The sequence below is a fragment of the Brachyhypopomus gauderio genome, chromosome 16, assembly GCF_052324685.1.
Source record: "Brachyhypopomus gauderio isolate BG-103 chromosome 16, BGAUD_0.2, whole genome shotgun sequence".
NCBI classification, from domain to species: domain Eukaryota; kingdom Metazoa; phylum Chordata; class Actinopteri; order Gymnotiformes; family Hypopomidae; genus Brachyhypopomus; species Brachyhypopomus gauderio.
This window is the reverse complement of record NC_135226.1, coordinates 22,872,482-22,892,481: the sequence shown is the minus strand read 5'-3', so window position 1 is coordinate 22,892,481 and position 20,000 is coordinate 22,872,482. Positions and strand designations below refer to the sequence as shown.

Genomic DNA, 20,000 nt, shown 5'->3' with positions numbered 1-20,000 from the left:
ACACAGTGTAACACAGTGTAAGTAGATACAGTGTAAGTGAACACAGTGTAACACAGTGTAAGTGGACACAGTGTAACACAGTCTAAGTGGACACAGTGTAACACAGTCTAAGTGGACACAGTGTAACACAGTGTAAGTAGACACAGTGTAACACAGTGTAAGTAGACACAGTGTAAGTAGACACAGTGTAACACAGTGTAAGTGGACACAGTGTAACACAGTGTAAGTGGACACAGTGTAACACAGTGTAAGTAGACACAGTGTAACACAGTGTAAGTGGACACAGTGTAACAGTGTAAGTGAACACAGTGTAAGTGGACACAGTGTAACAGTGTAAGTGGACACAGTGTAAGTGAACACAGTGTAAGTGGACACAGTGTAACACAGTGTAAGTGGACACAGTGTAACAGTGTAAGTGGACACAGTGTAAGTGGACACAGTGTAACACAGTGTAAGTGAACACAGTGTAAGTGGACACAGTGTAACAGTGTAAGTGGACACAGTGGGGGCAGTAAGGCGCAGCGCGGGGGCAGTAGGGGGCAGTAAGGCGCAGCGCGGGGGTACCTGCTTGTTTGGGCTGTGAGGATGGAGTGGGATGCATCTTGGCGTCTCTGCTGAAGCCGTCCAGATTTCCCTTGATGGCCTCAAGTGCATCTCTGACCTTCTCACCGCTCTGAGCAGAAAGGAGCAGAGGAGCTTCACTGAGGACTGGGGCAGATCTCCATGTCCATGGGCACACAGAGGGAGAGACTGGGGTGGGGGGTGTTGGGGGGGGGGGGGGGGGGGGGGGGGGGGTGACGACTCACTTTAGGTTTGACGCTGCTCAGCAGACGTAATTTCTGCTTCTGCTCCTCAAACTGCCTTCGCTTCCTGTCTTCATCCAACATACGCTGTTGCTGCTCCAAACGCTTCCTACACACACACACACACACACACACACAGAATGAGCAGGAGTTCATCATCACTCCTCTCTGCCTCAGTGTGTGCGCAGACACTCACTGGTGCTCCTCTACCATCTGCTTCTGGAGGTCGGCGGAGTACTGTGGCCCTGCGGAGTACTGTGGCCCTGCGGAGTACTGTGGCCCCGTGGAGTACTGTGGCCCTGCGGAGTACTGTGGCCCTGCGGAGTACTGTGGCCCCGTGGAGTACTGTGGCCCCGTGGAGTACTGTGGCCCCGGGGCCCGCAGGCCCACGAACTGCGGCTGACCCACAAACTGCACCGGCGCCTGGATGCCCAAGGCCAAGCCAGCCTGTTCAGAGACAGTGGGACGAAACACGTAGTTCGTTATGACTGTCTTTCACTAAGCAGTTACCATCAACCTAGGGCTGGACAATGTGGGCAAAATTTATATCACAATATATTTATTAATTTCGGTCAATACGATATAATTCCGATATCGATATGGACAATATAAAAGAAAACTGCCAAAAATGCCCACAACGGATGTCTGAACCTACAAATGTCTAAAAAATGAATGTTAAGTATATGAAACATCTTCCTATAAAGCTATATTTACTTTTGAAATAAAAATAGTAGAGGTGTCTTCTTCTAAGGATTTTCATAGTCGAATCCGATTCGTCAGATTTTCCCTTTAGTCGACTAATAGTCGAATCGGGGTTTGTTTTATCTAGAGCACCTTAAACGGGATCCTGTTCTCATTCAGGACTTTTTTCCACTTCAAAGTAAAAACCTAAAACACTCAGATAAATTAATAAACATGGTAGGTTGGCTTTATTCAGCTTTTATTTTATTTATTTATTTTTTTATGAAACGTTAGAGGACATTAACAAAAAAAAAGTCACCGTCAGTGCGCATATCGAACTGTCAGACAGGGACTGTGCAAAATGTCCAAAATATTTTAAATAAAATATGCCTGCCTGAAAATATAAAAAATATTGCCACACAACAGCAAAAAAATTAGAAGTAAAGGTTCAAGTAACAGGGTTTAAAAAGCAAACAACAACAAAAAATGTTTGTAGGCCTACTTGCCGAGACGCACCACAACGAGACGACAAACGACTGAATTGGTTTTTTTTTTCCGCCTTAAGCGTTTTAAATGGTATGCCATGTTAGAAATAGCCTCGTTAGAAATAGCCTATTTAATTTTGGCTTGTTCTCAATCTAGCTTGTCATCATAAAAAAAAACTATCCAGATCAATCGTGACATCCAGATAGAGCGGATTTGATTGTGGTGGGATCAGAAGTATAAACATACACCACTCCCACACCCTACTGCTTTGTGTGGGATCCATCGCACATGTCAAGTCACACTCCAGCAATGAGACAGCAGACATGAATGGATTAGTATGAAGATGTTCATGGCAGAGACTCGAGAACTCGTACTGTAGCCATACAGTAGCCTATATCAAAAGTGCTCCATGGTAATAAATGTTTTGTGTCGTGCTCCACTCCCTCGCTGCCCCTCCCTCCGTGACTATTTTGTTTTAATAAAATAGCAGTTTACGAAAATGCATTCATTTAAATGGGCATATATGGGGCTGAAACAGTTAGCCTAGTGCATCCTTATTTTTTAGCGTTGACATTTTTAAATAACATTATGTCATTATGGCTTTTAGAAAACTATTTTTGGGGGGAGGTGGGGTTGTGCCCTATAGGCACTGTGACACGGCTTACATTTTTGTCCTTAATGACATTTTCCCATTACATTACTTTTACTTTTATACTTTAAGTAGTTTTGAAACCAGTACTTTTACACTTTTACTTGATACTTCAACTTCTACAGAAACATTTTTAAACCCTAGTATCTACCCAAGTAATGAATGTGAATACATTTGACACCTTTGGTCTTTCCCTTTTATCAACTATTTAGTCTGCTTTATTATCGCTCGTCGAAGTGTAACGCAGTAGGATTCGAACCATAACTAGCACAGCCTGTGGTTGCTGAGCCCTGGCCGCGTGCACATGATGTAGGCTACATCAGTCACTTCATTTTGCTTTTTCAGATCGGTTTGAATGCAATGAACTAACGGCAGCGCCCTGTTATGAACATTGTAATGTTGTAAATATCGTTTATCGAAATATAGAAAATGTGTTCACATCAAAGTTATTGAAACATTTTCTATCGCAATATATATTGATATTGAGTTATTGTCCAGCACTACATCAACCATTCAAAAAGATCCCAGAATGACGTTATGTCTGTGTGCAAAGCAATTTCTTCAGTAGCACTGATCAGAGACAAATGACCGTTAATGTACAGAAAAATACAGGATTCTGGCAAACATGAAATACATGAAAATGTAAAAGAAAAATTACCAATAAAGCAGAAATGAGTGTCTGAACATCTTGATTAACTTCGTCTCAAGATATTTCATATAATAACGTGCTCGGGCCTGTAACCTGGCTAGTTAGTCCAGTAATAACAGTCATGTCTATTTCTCCTCATATTCCTTCAGACTAAATCTGGTTGTTATAAAGCTTGTTATATAACCCGTGTCTTGTTGAATTGTTGGCATCTCCAATTTTATTAAATAAATACAAAATCAATCAGTCAATCAGTCAAACAGTATATAAATTACATATACACACACACACACACCACGTTCACATTAGGCTAAAACAGTGAGGACAAGCTGCTTGTAAAGAGATAGAGGGTGGCAGTATTAGCTCCACGTCACCTCAGCCACCTGAAGACACACATTACTCAAGTTGTCTTACGCTGACCTGCATGGTCATGGCACCAGGGGGCATCTGAGCGCCGAAATTCATCCCCATCATACCCGGCATGTTTGGCTGCATGACAGGAACCATAGGAAAGCCCTGCTGGGGCGGAGCCTGCTGCTGGGGAGGGGCCTGCTGCTGGGGAGGGGCCTGCTGCTGGGGCGGGGCCTGCTGCTGCACCGGCATCACTCCTGTCAGAAAATACAGCGGCTCACACAGCTCTACATTCTGAGGTGGGTCTGAATGTAGGAGGAAGCAGGAGTTCACTTTAGCTACAAAAAACAACGTAATTGGGCAAAAAAGTGCAGGAAAAACTCTTGAAATGCTGCCCATGTCCTGAAGAAAATGCTTGTATGCACACAAGGTTACTCACATCCAATATAAAAGTAAATTATCCAGCAAAACATACACTTCTTACCTTGAGGTGGTCCAAGTCCCCCTCCAACAGGGAAGAGGAAACTAGACAAAGACCAGACACAGCAAATGAGCTCACAGGGTAGAGAAAAATATCACTCTATATCACTCTCCTGTGAAGACCAATGCTACACAGCCTCACAGGGTAGAGAAATATCACTCTATATCACTCTCCTGTGAAGACCAATGCTACACAGCCTCACAGGGTAGAGAAATATCACTCTATATCACTCTCCTGTGAAGACCAATGCTACACAGCCTCACAGGGTAGAGAAAAATATCACTCTATATCACTCTCCTGTGAAGACCAATGCTACACAGCCTCACAGGGTAGAGAAAAATATCACTCTATATCACTCTCCTGTAAAGACCAATGCTACACAGCCTCACAGGGTAGAGAAATATCACTCTATAGCACTCTCCTGTGAAGACCAATGCTACACAGCCTCACAGGGTAGAGAAATATCACTCTATATCACTCTCCTGTGAAGACCAATGCTACACAGCCTCACAGGGTAGAGAAATATCACTCTATATCACTCTCCTGTGAAGACCCATGCTACACAGCCTCACAGGGTAGAGAAAAATATCACTCTATATCACTCTCCTGTGAAGACCCATGCTACACAGCCTCACAGGGTAGAGAAAAATATCACTCTATATCACTCTCCTGTGAAGACCAATGCTACACAGCCTCACAGGGTAGAGAAATATCACTCTATATCACTCTCCTGTGAAGACCAATGCTACACAGCCTCACAGGGTAGAGAAAAATATCACTCTATATCACTCTCCTGTGAAGACCAATGCTACACAGCCTCACAGGGTAGAGAAATATCACTCTATATCACTCTCCTGTGAAGACCAATGCTACACAGCCTCACAGGGTAGAGAAATATCACTCTATATCACTCTCCTGTGAAGACCAATGCTACACAGCCTCACAGGGTAGAGAAATATCACTCTATATCACTCTCCTGTGAAGACCAATGCTACACAGCCTCACAGGGTAGAGAAATATCACTCTATATCACTCTCCTGTGAAGACCAATGCTACACAGCCTCACAGGGTAGAGAAAAATATCACTCTATATCACTCTCCTGTGAAGACCAATGCTACACAGCCTCACAGGGTAGAGAAATATCACTCTATATCACTCTCCTGTGAAGACCAATGCTACACAGCCTCACAGGGTAGAGAAATATCACTCTATATCACTCTCCTGTGAAGACCAATGCTACACAGCCTTTTCTATTGCCTGTGCTTTCCTTCCCTTATTTATGAGATAAACGTACGTCTGATTAAAGGCAAATGATCAATCCAGGGAGGAGCAGAACTCTTGACCCAGCTGAAAGCAACACTGCTCATTCTGACTAGGGTTCAATACTCGTCTTACAAGCCTCGATCACAGAAGCTTAAGTCTTAACATGGTGAATAAAAAACTTAGTAGAAATATCTACAAGCTGGAGAGTAGTAGTCACTTCTGTGACAAAATTCACAGAAATACCCCCATGGATTCCAAAGATCTGATGCATCATAGCATCATAAATTATGTGTCTGATTAACTCGTGGATTCATATGCCACATTAAATAAAGCCAACATGTTACTCGTCATTGTAATTGGACATGTGACACGTATGTGCTCCAATCAGAGCAACACGTCAGAATCCCAGACATGCTTCTTTCGACAGGCCTGAGGTCAGGATGCACCTTTGGAAACCAGTGTGACGAGAACGTGCCAAAACTACTGAACAAACTGAATTAATCCGTGTGGGTGTGATCCAGCAGTGACCTCTGACCCGTGCAGTAATAGCTCCATTCTGTTTGTTTGTTTGTTTATTTCCTTTTCTCTTTTTTCTGAGTAGCTCTAGAAGTTCCTGCAGGTCTGTGTGCTGTTTTTGTTTTACACTGGACAGCAGGTTCTCACACTTACAAGAACCAAAACGTTTCTGATTCTGGATAATCATGATCAAGTCTAACACTTCAATAGTTATTATCATTATTGGCTCTACAATAGTCCACAGTAAAATCCAGTGATGCAGATTACACAAGACAACACTGGATTTAGACTGTAGATTAACAATGAAGAATCTCCAGAGTGAGATCTCACACAGGCCTACGGGAGTGACATTCAAAAATGGTCACCTTGACTGAACTCAACTGTACTGATGTAAGTTCTCCCCAGCAGGGTGTTACACTCCCTCCCCATGTGGGATTTTAAATGACACATTTTTATATTAAAGTTGCACTGCGTTAGTGAAGGACTCTTGAATATGTAGGTCCTCAACTCTTGTGTAGATATGAGGGAAACAAAACAAAAACAGCATCTGTATTTTAAATGAAATGTGGAACGTGTATTAGACACTCCAGACAATAAACAATTTGAGCAATTTCATGATTGACAGCTGTGAACTACATTTCCCAGTTTTCCGAGGCATAGGCAGTGAATTTGGTGAACTTAATTTGCACTTCAGTTTTCTTTCCTGATCCACTCAGAAAAATTCTGCATGGCATTTCTGCTGGGACTCTGTTCCTGTCCTGGAGTGTGTCAGAGTCCTGTCAGTGTCCTGTCCGAGTCCTGTCCGAGTCCTGTCAGTGTCCTGTCAGTGTCCTGTCAGTGTCCTGCTCTTCCAGCCTGCATGCACTGCCAGAGAGGTGCTGTCCTGACTGCCTCTGTACCATAATCTATCCGCAGTGACGACAGCGAGTGGAAAAAAGAGTGAAGCAACTCCAAAAGCCTGTGGGTCAGCACACCGCTCACCAGGCGGTCTAACGGACTCTTCTGCTGGAGTGACCCTGTTCAGACAGGAGTGATGTAGATGGTGTTGTAGGCTAGTATGATACACCTGAACAGGTGAGGGATGGACGTGCACGCTGAAGCATGGAGTATCAGTATGACGGTGTGTGTGTCGCCACACATTCATTATTCACACCTTCACCAGCTGGAGCTGCAGCAGTAAATTAATGATGAGACGAGCCGTGTGTCAGATACAGGTGCAGCCTGACCAACACACACACACACACACACACGGCAAGACACACACGGTTACACGGGGACGTGTCGGTGTAGACCGAGGTGTGTGTGTGTGTGTGTGTGTGTGTGTGTGAATAAACACCGAGATCATTACCAGACCACCGGACCGGAGCACCGGCAGCACACACACCCGGTACGGGGGGGTCACATTCGGCTTCAACGTGACCGTGAACCCCGACGACATCACGCGGACCGTGTCCGTTAACCGATCTGCGCGTGCAGACCTGGACCGTGTCCGTTAACCGGGCTCGTCCTGCGTTATCCGCCCTCACGGAGCGCGAGCGGACCGGCAGCTTCACTCACTCACGCTTGGGCGGATAAACCGGGACGACGCGCTAGCCTAGCCTAGCAGCTAGCGCCAAAAACGGACCGGAAGAGCGAGACTAAACCGCACGCGCCGCGCAAACGGGGTCGGTTCTGCCCGGTGACGGACGCACATTCAGACACGGACACACACACCGGGGTGAAGCGCGAGGGGTCGCGCGCCGCTGCGCGTGTCTCTACCTGCCCGATCCCGGCCGCAGCGCCATCTCTCACAGCCAGCGAAACTGACGTCATCCGCCGAGACTTCCGGGTCACCTGCGGACGCGCGCGGACAGGACGAACGCGCGCGCGCACGCGGGGGCTTGATTCACGCGCCAAAGCGCGCGGTCCGTCCAGATGAGTTGGGTCAGAAGGGGGCGGGGCTCGGCTAAAACCAAACCAGAGCCTCAAATGTGGCCTAAATATCTCAACCCTCTGTGCTTATGTGTTATTTTAATAGAATAATATTAAAATAAATATTTATTTTAATAAAAACACGCCGCCACCTCGAAGTAATCGGACATTTGCAAGCCACGCAATGAGATTGTAGAGCAACAAGAAACCAGAAGGTGGCGCTATAACGCTAGAAAAACAATTCCGTCTCCAAACGGGGCTGCCTAGACTAACTGTGGTCCGTGTCCTGCTAGGGTGGAGAGTCCGTCCCGGGGAGCGCACTGTAACATTTAGTATTTTATTCTTTGTTTAAATATTCTTGTTTGAAACTGATCATTATAAACGTTTACACCGTTAGTCTCTCAATCAACACTGTGGAAAACAAAGTAACTGCTGCCATGTTCTTGTTCTTAAGCTATATTAAGGATTCAAGGAGTGTTTATTGTCATTCGCATCACATTTGCATGGGGCGGAACGAAATTTTTATACTTTATACTAATTATGGAATTAGGTTGAGGGGTTGGGGTATGGTTATGGTTATTTTAAGGAGAGATGGTCATTATAAAGTAGACGTTAGATGGTATTACATGGCATTAGCACAGTTCTCATTTTATTAAGTCTCTGTTCATCTGCACTTATAACCTCTGTGTCTTATAACCTCTGTGTCTTATAACCTCTTGGGCTGTTACACCATAACCTGGGCCTGATCCCACAAAGAATGTAACAAATGAAAAACTTCTCTGTGAACAGTGGCACCATGAAAACAGAGTGTTGAAATGTTACGACATCTGCACCACCAGAAAGATTGAGATGCCATTTGTTTCGTAGCCCGTTCATCCATCTGAAAGGGGGACCTTACATGACTATTAAGGTCCTGTGACCAGCCGTGAAGGATGCCGTTACCCTACTGGGATCACTGGGTTTAGCTAGAGGCCAGTGTCGTCAGACCTGCCCCCAGCACAGAGCCCAGAACTGGCATGAATGTGCTGGGGACTGTCGGTCGCTCTTCGAGCCCAGGTGAACATTAACCCAGGGTTCTCCTCCCCATCACCATACATCACACCATACATCACACCATACATCACAGCAGTCTTCAGCGAGGGCCACAGCAGCAGGGTCTCTGCTATCTGTCATGACTCCTTTCTGCTGTATGATCCGTCTCCCTGCTGAAAGAACAGAAAAGGTCTGATTCATCCTCAACATCCCCCCGACTACCACCACACACACACCCATACACACCCATACACACACACACGCGCATACACAATACATTTACTATTTACTCTGGATACATTTACTGTTGTGCATTAACTGTCAATACATTTACTGTATTTTTAAGGCCACAAAATCAATATCTTTTAAATAAATACCTAACTTTTAAATATATCCCAATATTTAAATATGTCCTCAGTGTTGACTCCATATACACTAACTGCTTTAACAGACGGAGGAGTCAGAGTGGATTAATAAATGAGGGATCAGAGTGATTGATGTTGATGGTTTTATTCTCCATTATAATCCTAATTTCATTCACCCCCTAATAGCTGTAAGGCTTTTAACTAAATGAGTCTTTTAATGTTTTGTTTTCTAATTGTGCTGCTATTTCCCTACATGTTTATGGCACTGTGGTCTATGACTGTTCTGATCGTCTCCCTACAGGTTTGACACGTGAAGGTGTCATCGGGTTATTTCTGAAGGGTCTTTCTGTGCACACGCTGCACCTGTACACATGTAATTTAGTCACTGATTCTGATTCTAACTGAGTTGCCCTGGCAATGCATTTCATGAATCTTCATGTGATTAAACTATTTGCTACTGAGTTAAGGCATCCAGTCATATGACTATTTCAGTGATATCGGCCGGTAGGAAACTCACACTGAGCTGTTTGTGCAGTGATGATGACGGTGTGGGCCACGACCCTTAAAAGGTGCCATGCGTTACTGTACTTGTTTTTGATGGTGTCATTTCAAAGGCGCTCTCTGATCTTGGTTTGAGCCAGTGTCACCAATTAGCCATGGCAGGACGTGCCCCTCTGACCTCTGACCCCTGCTGAGCACTCCAGCGCAGGAGCCCTTTAGGGCCCAGCTGGAGGTGATGTAGTGCCTATTCTGTTGCGAGGACTGGACACGCAGCAAACGTCCCCAAACACCCAACTCACACCCTTTGTCTTCCAGCTCTGTCCTGCTGACCTCTGCGTCCTCACACACACACACACACACACACACACACATACACACGCACATACACACACACGCATACACACACACACAGACACACACACACACATACACACACACGCATAGACACACACACACACATACACATACACACACACACAGACACACACACACACGCACACACACACGCACATACACACGCACATACACACACACGCATACACATACACACACACACTCACACAAACACACACACACACACACACACACACATACAATCACAGCCACACAAACACACATGCATGCACACACCCCAACCACACCCACACACATATATACAAACTATAGCTCGACTGCCCCTTAAAAAAGAGTGAAACAATTTTTTTATATAATAGAATTCATATAGTGCCCATCATGACCATTAAAAACAAGCATTGCGAGAATCCAAAAATCCATTAACAATAATCATCATCCCACAGCTCAAACTGTCCAGCTGTGTCTGATATAAAGTAAGACTTTCTTACATATCGTCCAGCAATCTTCATTTTCCAAGTGAGTACACGCAGTGGCTTTAACAGTGTAGCAGCCTGTCCTGTTAAGTGCGCCCCCTACAGGATGCTGAGACACAATGTCCCCTGGCCTCTGCTTGAAGCCTCTATTCTATTCAGAGAACAGCCATTAAAGGGCCAGTAAGAACATTACTGGCTCCCTGGGACTCTGCTATCAAAGGCCTCATTCACAACCAAACTAGGAGACATCAGTGGCTTACAAGTGTTTTCCCAGCAGGCCGTTGTCTTTCAGAAGAATGAACTACAGCCTCAAGGGGTCATAAACCTGGTACTAAAACCCAAAAAAGATGTGAAATGAGAGTGATTTAGTAAGATCCATCACATTACAGTCATAAGACAGTCCCATTACAGTCTCATGACAGTCACAAGACAGTCACATTATAGTTACAAAACAGTCACATTACAGTCAAAAGACAGTCACATTACAGTCACATTATAGTCACAAAACAGTCCCATTACAGTCACAAGACAGTCACATTACACATTACAGTCACAAGATAGTCACATTACAATGCCATTACAGTCCCATTACAGTCACATTATAGTCACAAAACAGTCCCATTACAGTCACAAGACAGTCACATTACACATTACAGTCACAAGATAGTCACATTACAATGCCATTACAGTCCCATTACAGTCTCATTACAGTCCCATTACAGTCACAAGACAGTGGCACACAAATGTTTGATAGTCCAAATGTTTGATAGTCCTTGGATAATGAGTATGATATTGAGTGTCTTTTACATGGAAGAGAGAATATGAATTCTCATTAACCATTAACTTTTTATTAAAAATCTCAGATGTTATAAAAGAAAATGTAATTAAAGTGGGTCATTAATGCAATAGCAAAATATTTTTAAATATTAATAGCATTATTAACAAAATATACTAAATATACTAAATATGCTAAACGGCTACAGTAAAGAGGCCATGACAGAACTGGGTGTACTTATTACTCACAGAATACTCAGACATTCAATCAGTTATTGATAAGCAAACTAATATTTGTCCTGTTTCATGTAACCTGAAGTGAACTGTGAGAACCGTGCTCAGAGAACCTCAGAGAACCTCAGAGAACATCAGAGAACCTCACCGTGCTCAGAGAACATCAGAGAACCTCAGAGAACCTCACCGTGCTCAGAGAACATCAGAGAACCTCAGAGAACCGCACCGTGCTCAGAGAACCTCAGAGAACATCAGAGAACATCAGAGAACCGCACCGTGCTCAGAGAACATCAGAGAACATCAGAGAACCGCACCGTGCTCAGAGAACATCAGAGAACATCAGAGAACCGCACCGTGCTCAGAGAACATCAGAGAACATCAGAGAACCTCAGAGAACCGCACCGTGCTCAGAGAACCTCAGAGAACCTCAGAGAACATCAGAGAACCTCAGAGAACATCAGAGAACCGCACCGTGCTCAGAGAACATCAGCAACTCTACGGCTGTTTAAAGCCAAACACTGAAGCTCTCCCACACCACCCAACCAATCACGGTGCAGATCTTGTGCAAAGTGGGTGTGGCTTTGACTGTGTCCACTAATTGTCCACCTGCAGTTGTAATGAGGGGAATTTCAGATAATGTTGTTCCAAACCAGTGGCATGGGTGCAGAAGGGAGTGATATCAGGGTGATGACCCAGTGCACAAACACCTCCAGCTCATCACGCTCACCCCCCAGCTCTGTGTTTTGCCAGTCGTATTTGAAATATTTGGCATATTTTTCCCAAAAAAGGATCAGATCATCCTATCCTATCATCAGATCTTCACATCTAACTTGGAGCAGAGGAAGAGGGCGGGGCTTCAGGAAGCCACCCTATCACGCATCAAGTAGCATCAGGACCCTGGGAAGCTACCCTATCACAACGCAATCCTCTAAATCCTTGTGAGGAGTGATCAGATCGGCATCTGTAGCCAAGCCCCCCGGAGGGTCATTGTAGTACACGTTGTACTGCTGAGGTAGAAACACTCATTAGCAAATAAACCAACGTACACTCACCCACAGACAATGTGCCGCATCATGTAACACTAGGACCTCCGTCCAACAGATAAGTTAAGCAAACAAGGCTGACAGGGCCTGGACGTGTTGGAAAGGGCCACTAGTTCAGTCCACAACATTCCTTGCACTCCTGACAGAGTATTCATGGAGAAAAATCTATAACAAGGTTTTACACGATTAGGAAACAAGTCTTTACCATACAAAATGATATAAGGATTATTCTGGTCACAAAGCTAGAGAAAGATTTGAGGGAAACAGAATGTACTGATAATATCTCTCTCTCTCTCACACACACACACACACACACACACACACACACACACACACACATACACACAGATATTTTCCACTGACATCTTAGGGAAATTTCAACAAAAACAATTCAAACAAAAACAAGAGACAAACTACTATTACCATCCTGGGGAGCTTTACTTCAAACATCAGGGTTTTTGACTGACAATATAAATAATGATTTTAAAAGATTGATTAAAATTTTATACAAAAATAATACAAGGAGAGAATTACATGGTTTGTGAATGTTCATAAATTCATTTAAAGATGTAGTGACCTTTTTTAAAGTAAAGCACTGGGCACAGCCTATGTATCGAGAATGAAATATGTGATAGATGGTGCATCCTTTATACACGTTGCCTTAATAATGTCATTTTAAAGTAATGTAAAGTAAAGCATTTTAAAGTAAATGCGTTGAGTTAGGATTCACAGGCAAATGTGTAATGTGGAGTTTCACCGTGGAGTTGTGTAACGTGGTTAATAATGTTTCCACTGGTGACCAGGTGTCCCTCACACGAGGGAGCTCACCATCCACAGGTGTTCCTCACACTCCACTGGGGGAACAGCGTATTAATACCGCAAGAGCCTCCCAGATCTGATTATAGCAACAAACAGGTTCTTTAATATTTTTATTACCAAAGAAACATGTTTTGTACATGACGTAGTTTTACACGATGGTGCTTTATGGACTTAGAAGTGGGAGGAGATGGTAGAGTATCTGATGTGAGTCTCTCTCTCTCTCTCTCTCTCTCTCTCTCTCTCTCTCCTCTCTCTCTCCTCTCTCATTCTCTCTCATTCTCTCTCTCTCTCTCTCTCTCTCTCTCTCTCTCTCTCTCTCTCTCCTCTCTCTCTCCTCTCTCATTCTCTCTCATTCTCTCCTCTCTCTCTCCTTTCTCTTTCTCCTTCTCTCTCTCTCTTTCTCTCTCTCTGCATCAGTGGATCTGTTAAAAACACAGGCCTTTGTGTTTCACTACACATTGCATAGTCCTTTCTGTTCCAAAGATTGTCATTTCTAAATCACAGTTCATATGTTTAAAATAAAACAGCATAGTGGACCTCAAATACGTACATAAGTAGTGGCATTTTTATCATTTATATATACATCTGTACAAACCAATGACTACAATCTGCTCACAGTGGAACACACTGAGGATTATGCAGTAAAATGCAGTGTTGATTTAAACGGAGTTGCAGGCGTTAACACTGTCTGTGCCTCCACTGATGAAAAGGAAGAAAACGTCACAAATACTTTCAGAAGAATATACGGTGATTGTCAGTTCATTCACAATTCGATTATAGTGTGTCGGGGCTCGTCAAAGGCGGCGAAGGCCAGTGCAGTTTGGCTGGGCGCTGTAGGCTGTGGAGGTGTGGAGGTGTGAAGGTGATCTCCACTCCACAGGCAGCATGGTCAGGATCTCACGGTGAGGAGGGGGATCTCTCTGTGTCTGTTTCATCCCAGATCACCATGCCACTCGTGCACACGTCTCTCCACCGTCCCACAGAGTCGTCAGGTCAGCAGGACCGTCTAACCCAGACCCACACGATCACCAGGATCTCCTGCACCGCTAGTGACTATCCACCAGTACAGACTGTCCAGGGGCGTCTTCCTGTCATTCTGTGTCAAAAGGAAGCGGAGGTCACGTCTGCCACGTCTGCCCGCCCCCCCCACAGGCCCCTCCCTCCACCGCAGGCCCCTCCCTCTCTGAGTGGCTCACTGTCCAGTGCTCCGTTGCCATGTCATTAGGAGTTGCCATGGATACATCTAAGGAGAGGGCCAGAAAGACCTGCTCCTGTTGCGTGGTGATGAGGAAGTCAGGTGGACGTTCACCAGGCCTGGAGAGGACACTGTGGACAAAAGGAGTGTGGGTGTGGGTGGGGATGTGGGTGTGGGTGGGGGTGTGGGGGTGGGAGTGGGTGGGGGTGTGGGGGTGTGGGTGTGGGGGTGGGAGTGGGTGGGGGTGTGGGGGTGGGGATGTGGGTGGGGGTGGGGGTGTGGGTGGGGGTGTGGGGGTGTGGGTGGGGTTTCAGAGAAGGAGGAAAGAGTTCGATCTGAATATCACATTCTGTCAACAGTGTGCCAAGCAGAGTAATTCTAGAGTGAAGTTAAGCTTGAGAGAGCACAGTGTTTCCTCAGAAGCCCAGAGTTAAGAGTGAAGTTATCAGCCCTGAAGCAGGACCACACCTGACCAAATACATTCCTCCTCCTTCCTCCACCAGTTCCACGCCCGCCGTGGCCCAGACAGCAGCGGCGCCGATGTTTGCCCTTTCTGTCTCTCTCCTTCTCCGGGAGGACAGAAGCACGTGACCCCACGGTGACCTGCTGGCCTCCAAACAACCGCACCTGATAAAGGTGCAGGCCAGCTGCCGAGGCCAGACCTATCAGACGTAGCGCCCAGCCTGGGGGCAAACAGGGCAAACAGGGCAAACAGGAGGGCAATAAAGCCCATGGGAGTTTGTAATACCCCCCACCACACCCCACCCCCTGGAAGAGAGTCCACCGCCATTTGCAAACCACCCAATCCAAACACAGAGCCGCTGATAAAGGCAACCTGACGGTCTCTTAAGCAGAGCTAGGGGCCACATACCTGAGACACTCCAGACGCAACTGTGTTGATAAGCTATTTCCATAAACCATTTGAGTCATTTTGTATAATATCTGCATACATAGACGTTGCACTGACTACAGATATTTACCCCTGGGTGTCGCTGTGTGAGTGAGCTACACTCCTTTGGTTTGGGAGCTGCAGGTGGTCAGGACGAACATTACGGCCCACGCTGACATTAAGGCAGAGTCACGTCAGCTCACACGAGCTGGTCAGACGGTCCTGGTGCAGCGTGGGAAATTAAGCGTGTGAAAGCAGCTGAGAGCAGAAAGCGTATCAAGCTGGAGAAGTCTGAGACTACGGGAAGAGGCGTAATTAGTGAATACACACACACACACACACACACACACACACACACACACACACCCTCTCCGGCAGGGAAACTAGCAGCACAGGAGAGCTTTGATTAAGAACCAGGGTCATTTCCTGGTCTGTCATGCAGGGGGTGAGGAAAGAGAGTGAAGAGAAGGAGGGGTGGAGGGAGACGGGGAGAGAGAGAGGGAGGGGGATAGAAAGGAAGAGAGAGGGAGAACGGAGACAAAGGGAAGGGACACAGGAGTAGATGGAAAATATGAAAGAAAGGCAGAAATGAGAGAACAGAGAGAGAAAGACAGGGGAGAGGGACAGGGAAGGAAAGAGAGAAGGAAAGAGGGAAAGAGAGAGAGAGAACTGCACTCAGACACAGCTGGGACTGGGAGCAGTGGTGCTGTTCAAAGGAAATAGGTTCAGTGAGGAGGATATACGCCTCCCGCACACCTGATTGAGCTGCTCAGTCAGCGTGGACAAGCCGAGAGCAGCCAGCTGGGCAGGCCCACCCCCTCCCTCCAGACCCCTCCCACCAGACCCCTCCCACCAGACCCCTCCCTCCAGACCCCTCCCACCAGACCCCTCCCTCCAGACCCCTCCCACCAGACCCCTCCCACCAGACCCCTCCCTCCAGACCCCTCCCACCAGACATCCCCCCCCACTACTTCTCTGCTCCCTAAACTCTCACACAGCTGGGCATCTCTAGACAATGAAAGCTTGCTCTAACCAACACTGACACTTGAGAGGTGAAGTATGTGATTTGGCCAGGTGAGATGAAGGAAAAGACCCCATACACCACAGTGCAGAGCTGGAAGCAGCCGTATTTAAGAGGTATTTACCCAGGAGAGACCCCCAAGTTGCACCATCTTGTTTACAGGAGCGTCCTAATGTGACAGGGATTAAACACATAATTACACTGAACACGAGCCCCACCAGCTCTTCTACTCTGCTACCTGTGGTCAGGTAATACTCCTCAGTGGTCATCAAGGTGTGTATTAAAATAGCAAAGCCATACTGAAATGATTCAGGAAGAATTAAAGGATGGGTCAGTAAGCCAAATTTGTTGATGCAAAACACTGTTCTGAGATCTTCATGTGAGCCCCTGAGACTTAAACCCAGATGGCAGCGTGTTAGAACCACATGGCAGTAGTGAGTCATACTGTATCCTGCCCCAGCTACGCTACGCTGCCCCCGCTGGCGTGGAGGAGCTGGCGTGACGGGGGGCCACACACTCACCTGTTTGCTGGAGGACATGGAGTTGAGAGGGGCCAGACTGTTGGTGTCCGTCACCACCATGGCGGACGGGAAGCGTGTGGAGTGGGAGTACTGGGACACCTCCTGCTTGTGGGGGTACACTGGTGAGAGAGTCACACACACACACACACACACACACACACACACACACACACACACACAGTCGTCTCACTAAAGCTACTAGAAAGGGTTGTGTGTAAGCAGATAGAAGTGTGGGCATGTTTATGTGTATATGTGTGTGTGTTTATGGTGTACTTACTGTGTGTGTGTGTGTGTGTGTGTGTGTGTGTGTGGTGTACTTACTGTGTGAGTGTGTGACCGTAGCCATGAAGGGTTGTTGGCTCATGTGTGTGTGTGGTTGCTGCATGAGACTCTGCTGGTGGGTGGTGTGTATCTGCTGCAGCTGTGGTGAGAAGGATACCGGCTGTAGGGCGGCCAGATTACCCGCCACACTGTTGATGACGGGCACCGTCTGCCCCTGGGTGGTGTTCAGACCTGCACAGAGACACAGGGGACAGAGACACACGGGACAGAGACACACGGGACAGAGACACAGGGGACAGCCTCAGCAAGATCGCACACACTCAAAGATTCGAAGATATTTGAATTTGAGCTTGAGATTGAGAGTGTGTCGGAGAGACAGGGAAAGAGAGAGTGAGAGAGAGAGAGACAAAGAGAGAGAGAGATGGAGAGAACTCACTCTGGGCGATGGTCATCACTCCTGAGATGGGCATGATGAGGTTTTGAGTTTGCTGGTGAGGCTGGTGGGAGCCGTGGATGTTGGTGAGGGTGCTGACAGGGGGCAGACCTCCTCCTGACACTGATACCTGGAGAGAGGAGCGCACACACACACACACACACACACACACACACACACACACACACATATGCTGAGTGAGGATCTACTGTCACACACACACCACCACACCGCCTCATGTTCACACATCCATTGATCAGAGATCTCCGTTCCTCTTACACTCTCCAGTCTGAAAACGCGTCTGTTCCAGATAGCGCATGGATGAACATTTTTATGTTTTCATTTATTTGTTGATTTTTATTGTTATTTTATATTTTATAATTGTATCTATTTTAACTATTTAATGTTATTTCATTTTTTTATTATATGCTGGTTGAACTATTATTTTTCATTGAATCTATTATCTTTTATCTTTTGTACAGTGTACAAAGTATAAAAGTTGAGTTTCCTGAAAGGCACTATAAAAATAGTTTATTATTATTATTATTATTATTATTATTATTATTATTATTATTAATATTGTTATTATTATTATTATTGCTGTTATTATTATTATTATTATTATTATTATTATTATTATTATTATTGTTATTGTTGTTGTTGTTGTCTCATCAGCAAGAGGAGCCAGACAGACATAATTACACTGAAGGTAGGTGTCAGGAGGTGTGTGTGTGTGTGTGTGTATGTTTGTATGTATGCGGGTGTGTGTGTGTGTGTGTGTGTGTGTGTGTGTGTGTGTGTGTGTGTGTGAGGAGGTTGTGTGTGTGAGGAGGTTGTGTGTGTGTGAAGAGGTTGTGTGTGTATGAGGAGGTTGTGTGTGTATGAGGAGGTTGTGTGTGTGTGAGGAGGTTGTGTGTGTATGAGGAGGTTGTGTGTATGAGGAGGTTGTGTGTGTAAGGACACAGTACCACACTACCACACTACCACACTACCACACTACCACACTAACACACTAACACACTACCACCCTAACACACTAACACACTAACACACTACCACCCTACCACACTAACACACTGATCCACCCTGAACGGATTATTTGCTAAATGCCGTAAATGTAAATGTAAATGTAAATTTGCTCCCCTCTTACAGACCCAGCAGCACTGCTGTCACTCATCCTGACAGAGCCCCGCCCACCTCTCCCATCCTGGTATGTCTAATCGATAACAGCAGAACGCTCTTTTGTCAAGTTGGTTGTCTTGGTCAAGGTTGCGTCCCGCTACATGCCAGCGTCTGAGCGGGAACTTTGGTGGCTGTGCTGTGGCGGGGGGGTCCTGCCTCCCCAGGGTTTTCACAGAAAGAAGAACAATGCAGTGTTTGTCCAGCCAGCCAGTGGTCGATGGTGGCAGTGCGCGCCGTGTGTGAAGCAGCCCTGTGGCTTATCTTATCAGGGCAGGGAGAGGCCAGGTGCACTCACCATCTTGGCGTCGGGGGACAGCAGTCCGGGGTCCAGGGCTGCAGGAGAGACCTGCTGCAGGACAGACACGCCACTCGTCATGACGCTGCCACCATGGTGACTGATGGGAGCAGAGGCACTGACTTCACCAGGACCCTGAGTGTACCTGACACCTGAGAGAGAGAGAGAGAGAGAGAGAGAGAGAGAGAGAGATAAGTGACTTTTGTAAGCTTGGATGGTTTGTCTTACTGAAAGTGTGCCACACATGTCTATACAGGTAGAGATACAAGCACTAACTGCTTTTATACTGACAGTGACTCTTGTGTCTGCCAGCCCAGACAGTCTGAGGCACCCAGGCCCAACACACACACACACACACACACACACACACACTCACACTCACACACACACACACACACACACACTCACACTCACACACACACACACACACACACACACACACACACACTCACACTCACACACACTCACACACACACACACACACACACACACACACACTCACACTCACACACACACACACACACACACACACACACTCACACTCACACACACTCACACACACACACACACACACACACACACACACACACACACACACACACACACACACACACACACACACACACACCTCGTCCACTCTGCAGGAATTCCAACTGTCACTGGTCCAGTGGTTGTTTGTTAATCCAGGTTCCTCTGACACCAACCGAGCAAACATTACAAAATCAATGTCAAACACATCTGTTCACCTGCGAGAGGTAGCTGCTCACAGAACAGGAACCTGTCCCTGACACACAGCGGC

The 20,000-nt window shown here is 46.2% G+C and overlaps 2 protein-coding genes across 3 annotated transcripts in view; both read right to left on the bottom strand.

Annotated features, from left to right (window-relative positions):
- Positions 1 to 7,752, bottom strand: part of synrg (synergin, gamma) — a 44,202-nt gene extending 36,450 nt beyond the window's left edge. The window contains 6 exon segments of the mRNA XM_076977108.1: positions 565 to 673; positions 807 to 912; positions 1,000 to 1,250; positions 3,686 to 3,873; positions 4,101 to 4,141; positions 7,636 to 7,752. Of these exon segments, the coding sequence (XP_076833223.1) occupies positions 565 to 673; positions 807 to 912; positions 1,000 to 1,250; positions 3,686 to 3,873; positions 4,101 to 4,141; positions 7,636 to 7,661 (721 nt within the window). The 5' untranslated portion in view covers positions 7,662 to 7,752.
- Positions 7,753 to 12,978: 5,226 nt separating this feature from the next.
- The window catches only part of hnf1ba (HNF1 homeobox Ba), a 17,975-nt gene continuing 10,953 nt past the window's right edge, over positions 12,979 to 20,000 (bottom strand). The window contains exons 5-10 of one of the 2 annotated variants that reach the window (XM_076977058.1): positions 19,202 to 19,353; positions 17,728 to 17,854; positions 17,331 to 17,522; positions 17,010 to 17,128; positions 16,613 to 16,657; positions 12,979 to 14,709 (exon numbers count right to left, since the gene is read on the bottom strand). In XM_076977058.1, the coding sequence (XP_076833173.1) occupies positions 14,689 to 14,709; positions 16,613 to 16,657; positions 17,010 to 17,128; positions 17,331 to 17,522; positions 17,728 to 17,854; positions 19,202 to 19,353 (656 nt within the window). In that variant the 3' untranslated portion in view covers positions 12,979 to 14,688. The remainder of the gene's footprint in view (positions 14,710 to 16,612; positions 16,658 to 17,009; positions 17,129 to 17,330; positions 17,523 to 17,727; positions 17,855 to 19,201; positions 19,354 to 20,000) is intronic. The other variant, XM_076977059.1, reaches the window with a different exon arrangement.